Source organism: Uloborus diversus, chromosome 2 (assembly GCF_026930045.1).
Source record: "Uloborus diversus isolate 005 chromosome 2, Udiv.v.3.1, whole genome shotgun sequence".
Taxonomy (NCBI): domain Eukaryota; kingdom Metazoa; phylum Arthropoda; class Arachnida; order Araneae; family Uloboridae; genus Uloborus; species Uloborus diversus.
Genome location: NC_072732.1, coordinates 215,332,084 through 215,348,045, shown reverse-complemented (window position 1 = coordinate 215,348,045; position 15,962 = coordinate 215,332,084). Strand labels below are relative to the sequence as shown.

The following is a 15,962-nucleotide window of genomic DNA, read 5'->3' as shown; positions in this document are numbered from 1 at the left end:
ATAGAATTGTCAGTCGAAAAAAAAAATTTTAATGATTTTTTTTTTTGCATGGGGGTGGTGTCCCCATTTGTTCACACCTCCCACATAGAGCCGGAAAAAATGTTTATGCATGCAAAATTGACATTGAATCTTTTAGAACTATATGAGGAAAATAAAGAAATATGGTTGATTATTTTAGCGCTGATCACAAATTTTACAATTTGAATCTTGTTTCCGCTTTTGAGCTCATAACTTAGAATGATTTGAAAACAAAAATGATCCTACAGAAGAAGATGCTTTTGCTGAAATGCCATCCATTGCCGTTCATTAAACTTAAAAGAAAAGGATTTTTGTGACTTTGATTTAAAAAACTCGGGAAAAAGGAAGAAGAAAAATTAATAAATTGGTGGTTTCGCGGCACGACCACCGCCCTTCAAATTGTTAAACGTGTTTTACTCAAACTTGAAAATGTCCACTTACATCTCTTTGCTTCTCACTTCCTCATTTGTGCACCTTTCACGCATACAAACGAGGAAAGGAGCTGAGGTTATTTTTTGTACATTTCTGCGGAACAGCAATTTGCAGTAATCGATACCTAGCATTTAGCTGTCTAAAAATACGAATGCCCAGCTTACTCTTAAAATTGTACCTTCCATTACACATGAAGGGTGCGAAGATGTGTACCCTTAGCGAAACACTATTTATACATAATTGTGTTCCATATATCATTTACTACAACTTTCTCCCCCGTCGTGAAAATCTCGGGTTCGATCTCGAGTCCATTAGGACAATCGAGTGCATGCAAACAAATATTTTAAAAACTTGGCCCTCTAGCCATCGCTTAACCTCAAATATAGTGAGAAATTCATAAAAGTGCAAAATTTGATGTATAAAACCGCAAAACCTCTACAGTTACTTCTGCTATCACTTACAGAAGGATTAATATATAAATTTTTTCATACTTAAGTCAAATTAGTATGTTTGGTGGCAAAAGTTAAATATAATCTTGAATCGATGCTTTATATTCTCAAACTGCAATAAATAATCTCGTTCTCTGCTTAGATCAACCACTTGTTCTAACCCCCGTTGCGAATGACACAGTTTGCCCAGAAGGAGAAGAAGATTTGCAAGATTTGGGAGGGAACTTTTGTTATTACTTTTATACAAAAACGGAAGTCACTTGGCACGAAGCAAACTTCATGTGCATGCAAAAAGGTAAACTTTACGATTAACTTTTTATTTCATAATTTTTTTTTTGATTAATTTAATTTGAAATTCTTCTCTTCTAGCAAACAGGCCGTCAGTTCCACCCTTAATACCCTTAAAATATATTACTGTTTCAATATTTATTTCATTGTTTATTTTAATTTTGCCCTTCTTTAAATTTATTCTCATGCCCTGTTTTATCGTAATGCCTTGTAATTTCATATATTTATTTTTTTTCATTTGGTAGGCAGCACTTTGGCAAGTATTCATTCAAAAGAAGAAGCCGAAATGTTAAATCATTTTGTTCTCTTTACAAGGGAATGGCTTCATATCGGGCTTTACCGCGATGCAGCAGAAGGTGTGTATAATATAAACTATTTCAAAGGGTTTTTTTTTTTTTTTTTTTTTTTTGAGCAATCACGATTGCTTATTGTTCTCACTTGCCTGACCTTGATGTTGTGGTTCCTTTTTCAGCTTGAACCAGGGGCCTCTGCAGCACCACCACCCACCGACCTCTGTAGGCGCGACTGTCTCCTGGTCGGTGGCGTCCATGTCCTAAACACACGCACGCCTATACACACACGCGCACTCATATACACGCACGCACGCTCATACACACACACACGCCTTTACACGCATACACACACGCCCTACGTGCACACACAAGTCTACACATGCACGGACGCGCACCTACACACACACACACACACACATAACCGCCCAGGAGGTGGGACAGGCTTGGGGGAACAGGAGCCGTTTCTGGAAACAATAACTCCAACGAGTAGAGTCCTGTCGCAACTCGTGATTGCGAAACACATAATTTGAATTCAAAATTTCAGAATTCAAATTATTATATATATACAGTGGCTGCTAAAAGTGTTCGTACACCTACGACTTTCAATGAAATAGGCCCCTATGCATTGGTTAGAATTAATATTTCGGAATAGGTATTTAATTATAAGATCTATGATGTATTTTTAACAAAACTACACGAAAGTTTTTATTTAAACATTAAAACTTAATTTTTTAAAAATCAAAAACCAAAAAGTGTCAGAAATTTTATCTCACAAAAGTCTTCGTACACTTTGAAAAAATGTCAAAAAATTAGTAAATAATCTAACTTTTTACAAAATTATTATTTAGTAGAGTATCATGCAGTATCAACAACAGCTTTTAAACGTCTGGGAATATATTTCTTTGTTTTTTCTTTCTTTTTTTAATGCAATTTCTGAGTAAGTGTTCAGCCGCACTTCGAGTCTAAATGTTTCTAGTTCGCTTTTCGTTTCAATGGTGTATTTTCGTAATGTAACCACCAAATATCTCCAAATATGTTCCATTAAGTTTAAATCTGGCGATTGAGGAGATATTTCTAAGTTTAAGGACAATTTTTGAGGTACCAAACGCAAACGTGTACTTCTTATCAATATCTTTATAAAAAACAAAGTTGTTTCCGATTACCAAATTTTGGACTAATAGTTTAAAATTATTTTTTAAAATATTTAAATGAACAGCATGATTCATTATTTCGTCAAAAAATTCCAAATTTCCAAGTCCTGATGCTGTTATGCACCCTCACGCAAGAACACCTTCACCGTCCTGATTAACTGATCCAACTAAGTTCTTAAGTTTAAATTCCTCATTTTTTCTTCTCTTGACAATTATACAACAATTTAACCCCAAACATGGAATTTATTTTCATCTATAAGTAAGACGTTGTTCCAAAACGTTTTGAGCTTATTTATCACTGATTTTACGATGGAAAGCGTAAGCTTACTGTTTTTCGCAGGAACAAGAAAATTTCTGCGGGAAGAAGTCCCCTTTAATCCAGCAAATCAAAGAACTAGGCGAACAATTTTACGTGAAAACGAAACGTAGAATGTTTTATTCAATTCTGCAGAAACGTTTTCAGCACTCAAAATTTGTATTTTTCATAATTTTTTTAACTGTAAACCTCCGATCACGCTTTGTTAACTTTGCCAGTTGACCTTTTCTTACCTTGTTTTCGATCCGATTCTTCTCTTTAAAGCATTTTATCAAGCACTTCACTATGGAATGGTATAAATTAACTAATTTAGAGACATTTCAAATCAATTTATGGCTACTGTGAGGGGAAAAAATCAAATTTCGAATCATGTTTGTTGTTTTCAACGCATACCTGCCATTTTAAAATAATAAGCAGAATATAAAATAAATAAATAAACAAAAAATTAAAGGCAAATGATATTTACAGTGTCATTACAATGCAAAAACAATAAAAAAAACTACATAAGTTAATTTTAATTATGAATTTATTCGAAAATATTCAGTGTACGATGACTTTTGTGGCGTATTTTTTCTCTGTCTCTTCATTTTTTGACAAATTTCAGAAATAAAATTCGGCAATATTTTGAAAAAAAACTGCTGGGTTTTATTCAGAATGGCATAGGAATGGTGTGAAAAGAAAATTGGACTTCATATTCGAATTCAGTTTTGCGTTATTTTGGTTTTGCTACAAAATTTCAAGGTGCACGAACACTTTTGGGAGCCACTATATATATATATATATATATATATATATATATATATATAGTATATATATATATATATATATATATATATATATATATATATATATATATATATATATATATATATATATATATATATATTCGAAGCTAAGTTTCATAAAATAAATGCAAACTTTTGTTTACATCCAAAGTAAATTTATTCTGCGCAAGTTTCGTATCAATGAAATATATTTAAAAACAAATAACAAATCTTAACAAATCTTACCTGTAATAGGTGTTTTGTGCTTTTAGCGTTCTTTCTTTGGACAGATTTTGATGATTGAGGGTTCGGGTATTTTTTGTTTGTTGCCGACTAAGTTTTGGCTCCAGTGCCAGCGCGAGGAATATTTTTCTTTGGCCTGCGTAACCAAAAAGCAGGGAAATATCCATTCTCATAGGGTTACCATAAAACAATAGGGTTACGAAAATAAAGTTATCGTGACAAAAATTTGCCCAACGTACTAAACTCTCAATCACAGATATGTCCCTCTATATTTACATGTCATTGGGTACACTAGGGCTAACTGGCCAGTTTTTACCTTGCATGACGTTTTCTATTTTTTTTTTCTTTTTTTTTAATGTTAACTAATTATTAGCAAGCAGCTCTTATAATTGTATTGCTTCAGGGAGGAATTTTCAGAGTAAAATTGTTTCAAATCGATCTTAATTATTTTTCAAAAAGTATTTCTAGCATTAATTTGCATTGGTTTAATCTCATTCGTTTTTTTCGGTCTTGCTTCAAGATTACGTCAAAAAACAGAATATGTTGCAAATTCCCGATTGTATTTAAACTCCTGGCATTTTGCCCCACTTCCTTCGTTTTCTCTTTCAAAGAAAACGTCCCTTACTCCTGCAACAAATTCCCTGCTTTTGGCACCTTTTTCGACCATAAATAATCGTTCAGCACAGTATACACTGTTAAAACCAGGAGTGCCACAGCGGTAAAGAATTTCACCCTAGGGTGAAAACACGGTGCCTCAGGGTGCAACGGAGGCTAGGAAGTGTCGTCAAGGTGCTTTTGGTTCCTCAGTGGGTGAACGACGTTAACAAAAGTGCTAAAAGACCGACCATTCAATAGGAGAGCGACTCATTGCGCATGCACTCTGACTTATCGTCCAACGACAACTTCAGTTTGAATGGCGAACGAAGGAAGTTGCAACGAAATTTACTTTCACATTGAATGAAGTACAAAACTGAAAACTTCGTGGATTAATCTCCCAAATCTCGCGTAAGTAAAGGCATTTGATCATATTGTAGCTCTTAGAGCTTTTGAACATATTTAAAGTGTTTAAAGTATGTTGGCAACTGCTTATTGTTCCGTTTACCTTATTAAATATTTAATATCTTGCTATTTATATCCTGCAAAACTGTTACTTCAAACTATCTATCAGTACTATCTTGAACAACAACAACATTAAAAATAAAAACGTTTAAATCAGCTGATAATTGAATAGCTAATTCCGGAATAAAAATGCATCGACGTGAGCAGCCTATATACCAATGTCTATTTCTTCTCAATGAAATAACTACGTAGTGGAAACGAACAGAGCAGCAAAGGCGGAAGGAAAAAAACGGCTGAAAAGAAATCTCTCTAACTAGTGTTTGGTTAATGAGTTTCACATCGTGTTTTGGTTATTGCATGAAGCAAATGTAGTTATCTACTCGTTTTTATTTTTAATCTGACGGAAAACTTGACATTGGAAAGAAGGGCTTTTAAATTAATATTTATCTTGTACGCCCAGAAGGATATTTAAATATCGAATCTTATAATAAATATTGATATGTTACGCTCGACTAAAATTTTAAACGTTTATGAAACGCTTTTATTTCTCCATGATTCTAATCTAAAATTACCTAATATTTCTGGTTGTTCCGGCAAATGATGATAAATACCTTCCCTGTTCATTTTCAGTACGGATCATGCAGTAAAAGTTGTCAACAACATATTAATTACTGAGCAATCCAAGTGTGAATATAAGAATGTTAGTGCACGAACAGACAAATTAAAGTCATGAGCACTTCTAAACTATGTTCGAAAGTTGAAATATGATCAAATGCCTTCGTATAAATAAATCAAAATAAATAAAACACAATTGTATTCAAAAACGCACACAACACGGGGGGGGGGGGGGGGAATCTCTATATGAGCCAGTTTTCTCATCTAGGGTACCATCTTTCACCTACGGTGCAAGTTGGGTGAAGGGAGCTAGTTTTTCACCCTTGCAAGGGTGCAATTTCGGCTCTCTATCGGGTGCCGCTGGTGAACAAGCGTTTCACCCCTGAAAGGTGCCAAACGCAACCTGTAGTTTTAACAGTGTAACCTACTAAGGCTCTTGTGCCAAAAAGTCCAACAGAATCAGCCAACTATATAAACAGTAAAGATACATTTTTGTTGCCTCAGCAGAAATGAGCACAACAATGGACTAAAGGTTTGTCTACGAAAGATGTCACTCTTTTGGGGAAGGGGTTCATTAAACTGTGACAGTTTGTGACAAGGGGGAAGGAGGGGGTAAACAAGAAGTGTGAGATCATGCTTTTTTATAGGGATATGCTTATCAAAAACAGCCTGACATGTGACAAAGGGAAAAGAGTAACGAGTATTGTGACTTAGTGGCGCTCGGGGGAGCTGATTGAATTTGTCGAACAAAAATGAGGCATCATCTATGGACTAAAGTTTATTTCTGCTGTTCCTTAATTAGAGTGCATTTCATTCATTGAGTCTCTTTTTTTTGCTCATAGGAAACAACTTTGTTTGGGCCGATCGCTCTCCATTTGACTTCCAGTACTGGGATGCAAACGAGCCCAACTCAGACTTAGAGAACTGCGGCTGCTTGTCCGGAACGACCATGAGGTTCCATAATATTTTGTGCGACAGAAAATTACATGGCTTCATTTGCTCCGCTAGAAAAGGTGATTGAAACATTTCCTTACCTTAAGTATAATTCAAGTACAGCATGAAACTCAAGGATGGGGAAGGCCGTGTCCATGGAGGGGTTTTGGAAGTTAACTCCACTCAACAGAAATAGTATAAGAAGGGGGAAGCTCAAAAAGAATTCAATCACAAGCATAAGTTCAATTGTTGGCAAAAGTTGAACAGTTTTCTCCCATGTAAGACAACGAATAAGCAGGGCCTGATTATCCAAAAGGCTCGGAAAGCTTGAGGTTCCCCTCAAAATCTTAAGGGGGCCCAAATATCACTGTAAAACTGTGGCTAGCCATTCTAGTTTCTTTTTTTAACTGCATTTTTTAAAGAAATTGCAAACATTTGAACTTGCTAAACAAAAATTTTTGATAGAATTAGATTATTGAAAGGGAGGACCAATTTGATAAAATGTAGCTACAAACTAGGTTTTCATATGTTTCAGAGGTTTCATAGATTTGATTTAATAATGTTACAATGTACTTTTATGAAATTTAATTTCCTTTGAAGTGTAAGTATGATTCAAAATGTTACTACCCAACTTGCTGATAATTCAAATGCAACATATGTAATAAACAAAATTTCTGTCAGTTGGTAAGGTGGAATAAACTGAACTCTCAATTCTGTTGTGTCTCTGTCGTATCAATGTGCGTAAAATGTTTAGAAAAATTTCCCCAAACAGAAAGTGGGGGCCCCAAAATGAGGCCCAGCTTCCCCTAATTTCGGACGTGAATCGGGACTTGCGAATAAGTATCGAATGATTTTTTTTTCTGTTGCATTCTAATAGACGTAATAGAATTTTTCTAAAGTTTCTGTCAAAATGTTCGAAATAACTTAGAATAGCTCAAATTTAGTTTGATTTCCTTCCCTTTTTTTTTGAGCAATCACCTTTGCTTATTGTTCTCACTTGACTGTTTTGAATTCCTATCATTTTATTTTCCCGCCAGCACCCTCTGCAGCATCGCCGTCGACCGGCTCCTCACGATGCTGCTCCTATAGCGAAAACCGTCTCCAAGTTGTATCCATATGCTACACATAAGCGCATACATACACAACTACACACACAAGCGCACACACAAATACATACACCTACACACACCTACACACACATACACACACACAAACACACACACACACCCAAACACATACATACACACACACGCATACATACAGACATCTACACATACATACAGACACCTACACATACACACACACCTACACACAACTACCCACACACTCATCACACTCATGCCTGCACACAGACACAAACACATATGCCTACACGCACCTACACATTCCCCACCACGCTCAAACACTCATACACACAACTACCCACACACTCATACCTGCACACAGACACAAACACACATGTCTACACACACATACACATACCCCTTACACACAAACAAACTTACCCCCTTCACACACATAAACACACATGCCTACATACACACACACACACTCGTGATTGCGAAAAACATAATTTGAATTCAAGAGGTCAAAATTCATTTTTTTTTTTGAGCAATCACGATTGCTTATTGCTTTCACTTGACTGTTTTTGGCGTCCTATCATTTTATTTTCCCACCGCCACCCTCCGCACCATCACCGTTGACTGGCCCCTCACGATGCTGCTCCTACAGCGAAAGCTGTCTCCAGGTTGCATCCATGTCCTACACACACGCGCATACATATACAACTACACACACACACACACCTACACACACAAACACATACACACACATACACCTACATACACATACACACACAAACACATACACACAGCTACCCACACATTCATGCCTGCACACAGACACAAACATATGCCTACACACACATGCACATACCCCCCCCCCCACACACACACAGACACAAACATACATGCCTACACACACATACACATACCCCCTACACACAAACACACATACACCCACACACAAACACACTCGTGATTGCGAAAAGTATAATTTAAATTCAAATTTTTTTTTTTTTTTGAGAAATCACGTATTGCTTAATATCTTCATTCGACCAAAGCTGTTGTTGTTCTGATTTTTCATTACCATGACGACAAGAGTATAAGCTTGGCTATAGTCGAGGCTAGAGCAGCTATATAGATAGGCCGACGCATCAGCTTTTCAGCCATTTTGGATCGGATTTTTCATTGTTGCGGAGCTGGGGTTACCACAGCAAAATTTTGTGTTTCGCCAAGTTTGCCGTAAATAATATTTTATTTAGCAAACAATTCACGTGCAGCTAATAATCGGTCGCAGTGAACAATCACCAAACGCGACAACTCGCCAGAAAAGAAAACCACTCTTTCACTCTTCACCACTCTTCTCTCACCTCTCTGATGCGCCGCCGGCTCGTATATATAGGGGCCTTTTAGTCGAGGCAAACCTAACCTGGCAGCTTTGCGAAGGCTATGCAGATCCTAATCGCTGCATTGTTATGCTGCTGGGCTAGGCTTTCCTTAACTACAGTTCTTTTAATATTTTTTACGAAGAAAATTTTGCGTTTACTCAATGCTTAACTTATGCAGATTCACGTTTTTTTTTTTTTTTTTTTTTCAGGAAAAACATCAACATAGATGAAGTTAAAAAGCAAAACTTCACCTGAAAACAAAATTTTCAGATTACTAATCCTTGTCATTTTAAATAAGTAAGAAAAAAAATCCCATAATGCATCGTAAATTAAATGATGAGTATATGAGTGCTAATTTGCCATAATAACCAGATCTTCATTATTTTATTTTATTTTATTTTAAACCAATGATACCTTCGTACCTGCCATTTCTAGCTTAACCGGTGAAGGGTACCATGGTGGTTGAGGGGGAGGGAAAGAAACTGAAGGGAAAACTCTTTGCTCAATTGTAGACACACACACAAATACTCGTGCACATACACAAACGCCTACAAACATATATGCCTTTACACATACACACTAGGGTGAGTCTTATAATGCACTTTTTGAAAAAAATTTGAATTTCTTATGCGGCACTCCTTTAATTGCTTCCTCTTGATGAAAAAACACCAACTTAAAAGTTTCATAGAATTTGAACAAAATTTAGAGGTTGCTACCAGCGATTAAAATTACGTTCATTATGAAAAAATAGAATAAAAATATATTCCCAATTTTCTATTGCAATATTTGACATCAACATGAAATTGGGTTGGTTGAAGGTAGAAACATAACCCAAATACTTATTTCCTATACATACAAAAAAATAATAAGCATTTCATGGTTGCTATGCTGTGTAATAATGTCAAACAAAAATCATGCGAAAGTTCCACTACACCATTCATATCTTCGGTTTACAATTTCAGTCTTTTACATTCACTAATATTGCAATTTTTTCCCCTTTGTTTCTAGTAATGTGAAATATACAAGCCTTTTTCTAATTACTACTTATCATCCAAACTATTTGAAAATATCTCTTCAAAAACACTTGATGAAAAGACCTTTATGGTGAAAAATCTGAATGTTAGTACTGAAATCCTCTAATTTTTTTTCCTTTGGTTTTAGTTCTACAACATCTGCTGTTCAGTGCTTCATTGGAGGAGGTTGTTTCAGGTTTCTTTAAGAAAGAGACCAATTTGGTCTTGGTTTGGTTGAAAGAGCCAGTTTGTCTCTTCAGAAATGACACGTAGATGTCAAATAAAATTACTTGAAGCAACAGTTTCCTTCTTGTAAGTGAAAATGCTATTTAACAACAAAAGATCAATCTAGATAAATTTTATTGCAAATTCTTGTTCTTCAGAATCAGTCAAAGTACATTCAGTTACAACAGAGGCTAAAAAAAAAATGCTTCAGCTACAGTTGATTCAGATTCTTCATAATTTTCTTTCTGCCGAAATTTCTTCTTTTCTCGCAAATTCTGTTGCCTTTTTAAATAGAGATTTATTTGTTACCAATTTCACCTTGTCCTCCTAGTTTTCTTTCAGTTAGAAATAATTTCTCGCCTGGAAGTGAAATCTTGCGTGAAATATCATCAGCAAGAGCAAGGTCAAGCAAACAATCTAATGATGGATTCCAATAATTTTGTTTCCGATTATTGAAATAGAACTCTTTTAATTTTCTTTTTGAGTTCCTAACTGACAACTTGTGTTTCTTTGAGTTGCTAACCAACTGTTAGTTAAGAGGTTTAGAGTTGATTGTAGCTACAGTTAATTAACATGATTTAATAAAATATGAAATAATTTCAAAGTCAGTAACAATCTTATTTATTACTATATATTAATGACAAAAAGATAACATAAACAAATATTATAATAATCAATGCAAAAAAAAATAGATTTCAAATTTTGCAAGAATGGTAGCAACCTCTAAATTTCATTCAATTTTTATTTTTATGATATGTGAATTTCTTTTTCATCCAAAGGAACAAAATGAGAGGGTGCCTCAGGAAAAAATAACATCTTCAAAAATAAGATGCACCCTAATACACACACGCGCATACATACACAAACGCCTGCTCACACACACACACACACACACACACATGATTGTCGAAAGCATAATTTGAATTCAAGACGTCAAAAATTCAATTTTTTTTAATTTCTTCTTTTAACCTTTTTAAAAAAATCGTATCAAAAAGTGATTTTTTTTACATTAATTCTTACTGTCTTTATTTGAAAATTTATTTGCAGTTCATTTACGTTAATCATCCTAACCTGTATTTATATTAATTCAAGTGAACTGAAAAAGTAATCGATTTTGACCTGATGGCCTCAGAAATTCAGCCGCGTTTTAGCGCACCTCAGTGCTGAACAGTTGATGATTGGCTGATGTTGGCGGTGAAAATGGCGATAAGAAGACACTGACAAAACGGATTTTTCTTCAATTAACGTGACCTTGTACTGTCTAGCTTTCTGATTGGTTGTTATTTATGCTGTTATTTACGTTAACATAATTCTATTTTAGAGAGCTGTGGCGTGATTGGACTGCAGTTTATATAGAGTTCTGTAACGAAATACTTCATGTTGACCAACAATCCGTGTAAAATGTTGAGATACGCAATTGCATGGGATAATTCTACATTTCAGAATTTTAAATTTTATTTTCTTATGTTCGTGGTGAAGCATTTTTTCATAAACCTTTTCTGCCTACTTCACCTCCTGTAAAACGCAATTGCTTGATCCATACATTTTAAATGGTATTGTATTGAATATTAACTTTGAAAAAAAAAAACTTACATTTCTATTTTACAGTGTTACCGACTGTGAAGCGTGAAAAGATAGAAGGAACAGCAGTAGAGGCAAATGAAGAACAGAAGAAAATGTGTGAAGAGAAATACACAAGTAATAAGTGATTGAATCTTTGATTTTGTTTTTACGGCATCTTATTATCTCTCGCTTAACCTATAAAGAAAACAAACTATATTTATAAAACTTACTGAATTGCAATAGGTATCTATCAAGCGTATGTGAACATGAAATAATTGGTAGTAGTTAAACTGCCTCAAATTTCAAAAAAAAAAAAAAAATCAATATTTCATGAATTGATATCCTTATATATTCCGATTCCGAGTCACAACTGACTACAACTGTATTTATGTCGAGGACTGCATGCTAAGTGCCTTGCCTCCATTATTTTATATACCGATAGATGGCAGCACCATCACCGGATTTCCTTATATATATAATAGCGAATTCACTGATCGAGTAATGCTCCTGACGTCACCAACAGTGAAGCTCGCGAAATAGCATGATCATTTGACAATTTTTTTGGTAATGTTTGACATGAAGGAAAATGCTGTAGTTAGACAAGGCTAAACTCGATCCGGTCACTTAACTGTTTTACTGGTAAGACTGCGGATTTTTCAGGGGAATGAAGAAACGGAATACTGGTCAATAATGAACGCTACCTGCTGGAGTTTATGTTTAATCCACTGGAATCAGGGGTTAATATCAAAATATCACCAAACAGGCAATTGCTTCGTGTAAATGCAGAAGCAATTTTCACCCGTCATACCTTGACGGGCAATTTTCTATAAGTTTTAAATTTAAATTAGCAGACCAGAGAATACCCAGTAGTTAGGGCATCAGCATTTCGATCAGAAGCACTAGAATACTCCAAGGCCACAAAGATCCATCCTACTGAAACCATTTTTAGAAACCTTTGTACTTATTAGGAAATTTGAGAACTTCAGGCTGCTTCAGATTAGTTAGAGTAAAGCCCTAGATCTAAAACGTTTTCTTGTATTTAGAAACTTATTACATTCCATTACAAACAAAAATCGGTGCACCCAGAAAAAGCTGTCACAATGAAACGACATTTTACGTATATGAAGAAAACATTGACGTAAAAAAAATCATTTATTATTTATTACTTCGAAAATCACAAATGAATGGACATTTTAATTGCCTGTTGAGTCACCTCTACGAGGGGATACAAGCGAGCATTGAAGCATAACACAGTTTCGTACGATTTCCTACATTATTTCGTACCACAGTTACTGCTAACGCACTACTAATTAGATCAAACTCGTAAGCTGTCCAACTTACAGTCCGAAGCGATCCGTGATATGCTCCATCTTTAGCAAATCACGGAATCGGGACTCCAAGTTTATGCCTCCAAAAAGACAATTATGTCCTTTGGGATTTATGCTTCGAAAAAGCTATTCGAATTGCCGTGGATTTTTATCTACCAACGCCAAGCAGACAAAGATATCGCCAAGTATCCCGTCGCTTTGTTTACCTCCGCTATTAATTCTCGTGTTATAGTACTGTTTACGGCGTTATTTGCCATTTCGCATAATTAATTATTATCCTTTTCTGTTTTAGGTTGTGTTCCAACATCAAGTTTTAATATTCTAGTTGCTGCACTAGTGACAATAATATGCTTTGATATTTTGTTAAGAATACTTTGGATGTACTATGTCAAGATTCAAAGAACCAAGAATATCAATAACAGATTATCTCTCGAATTTCACAATAAATAAACCAACACCAAATCTGTCAACTGAACAAGACGGTAACCAAGAAAGTACAACGTTGCTTGGATATCGAACAGTTTATCACGTAATCTGAGGATGTTCAACATGAAAAGACAAACGTTGATTGGATAGCAAACAGCTATACCTATGATATTGTTTCACGCAAAACGTGTTTCACAAAAGAAAGTGTGATGTGTGTACATTTGTTTGTTCTTAATCAAATTGCATTAAAATGAACAAAAAAATTTCTATTCCAAAGCATCCACAATAATTGTGACAAAGGTGTAAAATAAATTATTTCTATGGTGTATACACTGTGTTTTACATTAATCTATCAAAGTTTACCTTCTTTCAAAATTTATCAAAATAACCGTGTTCTTCGCTTTTTCGCAAAAGGCGAGGAAGAAGGGGACATTAAGTTTGGCATTAAAGCAAAATGGCGCAGAAGCAGAATCTTTTCGTTTATTGTTCTGCATGGATTGCTTGTGAACTGCTATTTAAAAAGACTGAAATTTAATAATAGCACATTTATGTAATGAGCTTGGACTAATTTAACATTGAGGTAGTGAGAAGCAAAGGGATGCAAGTGGACTATTTTAAGTTTCGAGTAAAACGCTTTTAAAGATCAGATCCTAGGTGGGCTTTCATTGAAATTTTCTTCTAAATCATGCTGTACAGCAGCACCTACCAGAGCTACTAGTACAATCTCCTGCCCCAAGATAGAGGAGAGGTTCACCTACCAATTTGTACTGGTTATCTCCAATTTCTTAATTTTGACACTTACATCCCTTTGCTTCTCACTACCTCCATCCACTGGACATTTTGATTTTGATGCAGTACAGTACCCGCCACTAATAAAATCAGCCGCTTTTTAAAATCAAATCTGGAAGAACAGAATCATTGCAGTATCGAGACATGTTAAAACCATCTCTTAATAAAATCATTATCGCCGTTTTATAAAATCACTTTTGGACATCTTGCGTACAAAATTGATAAAGAGTCATCAAGAAGTGAAATAGAAGGTCTCGGAAAATGAGGAAATCTCGTTGCCAAATTTTCCCTCTTCAATAGATGTCAGAAAAGAGCTTGATGTTTACGTTATACTATGCACTTTAGAGCAAAGAGAAAAATATAACGTTGAAAGGTACAATGCATTTTGTAAAATCTTAAACGATATTGAACCCTTACTCTCAAATTCTGTTAACCAAACTGCAATACGCCAATATTTTAAGACCCGTGTGTAAAAAAATAACAAAAAAAAAAAAAAACACCTCATGGTTAGTTAAAAATGACAACTGTATTTTGAAATACTTCAAACAAAAATAAATGACGTAATTCATTTTTTTTTAAGTATTTAAACTTCAAAACCTTTCAATTTTTTAAATGTAGGTATGCCGTTTTATAAAATCTGCCGCTTCATAAAATCAAATGTCCTGAGAACGAATGTGATTAAAATAAGCGGCGGGCACTGTACCGCGTCAGAGAATAAGATTTTTGAAATGCAAATAAATAGTTTTTAGTTTGTTGTCGTATCCAAAGTGGAATGCTATCTTAAAGGTGCAGGTTCCTCATGTTTGCCTTTTGACATTGCTCCAAGTTAAAAGTAAACTTATGCAAATAAAACTAAAAATCGAATGGCAATCCCCAAACTTTAACTGTTCTAAACAAAAACTGACTGAAAACGTATATTTTGCTGTTTATGGGCAAATCTCTAGATAAATGCAATTTCTTGTTCCAGGCTCACGGCAAGCTTACAAAAGTGTTCTCCTTTTCTTTTTCATTCTTACTTATTTTTCACCTTCCAAAGAACAAGATAACAGGCATTTAACAGTGCTAAATAATACTTATTTATAAGGAGGCTTGATGCAGGTAATAAAATGTTATTAAAATCCAGTCTCTAGTCAGAATTTCGGTCTTTAATGATCTACTTAGACTTCAATAAAACTAAAATGTATCTCTAAAATCGATTTTTGCAATGCTTCAAGCATCCTAATTTGAAATCACGTTTCTTTTTTGTTCAATAGCATACATTAATATGTTAATTGCATTGTTAAAACTTGTTTACAGCATTTTGCGTCATTACCATCCTACAGTTTTAAGAGGCTTACATGATCACTAAATGTAACTAGCAGATCAAATGACTTTCAGTTTTAGTAACAGCCATCATAACATAGTTAGCAAATAAGAGTTTTGTGTTTCGAAAATTCTGAAGTTTCCTGATTGTGCCTTAATTATCTGTGTAAAAAGAAAAAAGACACATCAGTCACTACTATCCTTACTCATAATAAGTTACTTTTAACATTATTAAGAAACTTTGTTCTTTTTTATTTTTGTAATAAGTGAACCTTTGCTCAAAATGTGTGTAATATTATATCCATT

The 15,962-nt window shown here is 34.7% G+C and overlaps 1 protein-coding gene across 1 annotated transcript in view; it reads left to right on the top strand.

The window, feature by feature from the left end:
• LOC129217678 (C-type mannose receptor 2-like) overlaps positions 1-13,832 on the top strand; it is a 55,187-nt gene extending 41,355 nt beyond the window's left edge. Inside the window, exons 8-12 of the mRNA XM_054852009.1 lie at positions 1,042-1,194; positions 1,433-1,543; positions 6,471-6,641; positions 11,857-11,946; positions 13,432-13,832. Of these exons, the coding sequence (XP_054707984.1) occupies positions 1,042-1,194; positions 1,433-1,543; positions 6,471-6,641; positions 11,857-11,946; positions 13,432-13,589 (683 nt within the window). The 3' untranslated portion in view covers positions 13,590-13,832. The remainder of the gene's footprint in view (positions 1-1,041; positions 1,195-1,432; positions 1,544-6,470; positions 6,642-11,856; positions 11,947-13,431) is intronic.
• The last annotated feature ends 2,130 nt before the right edge of the window (positions 13,833-15,962 follow it).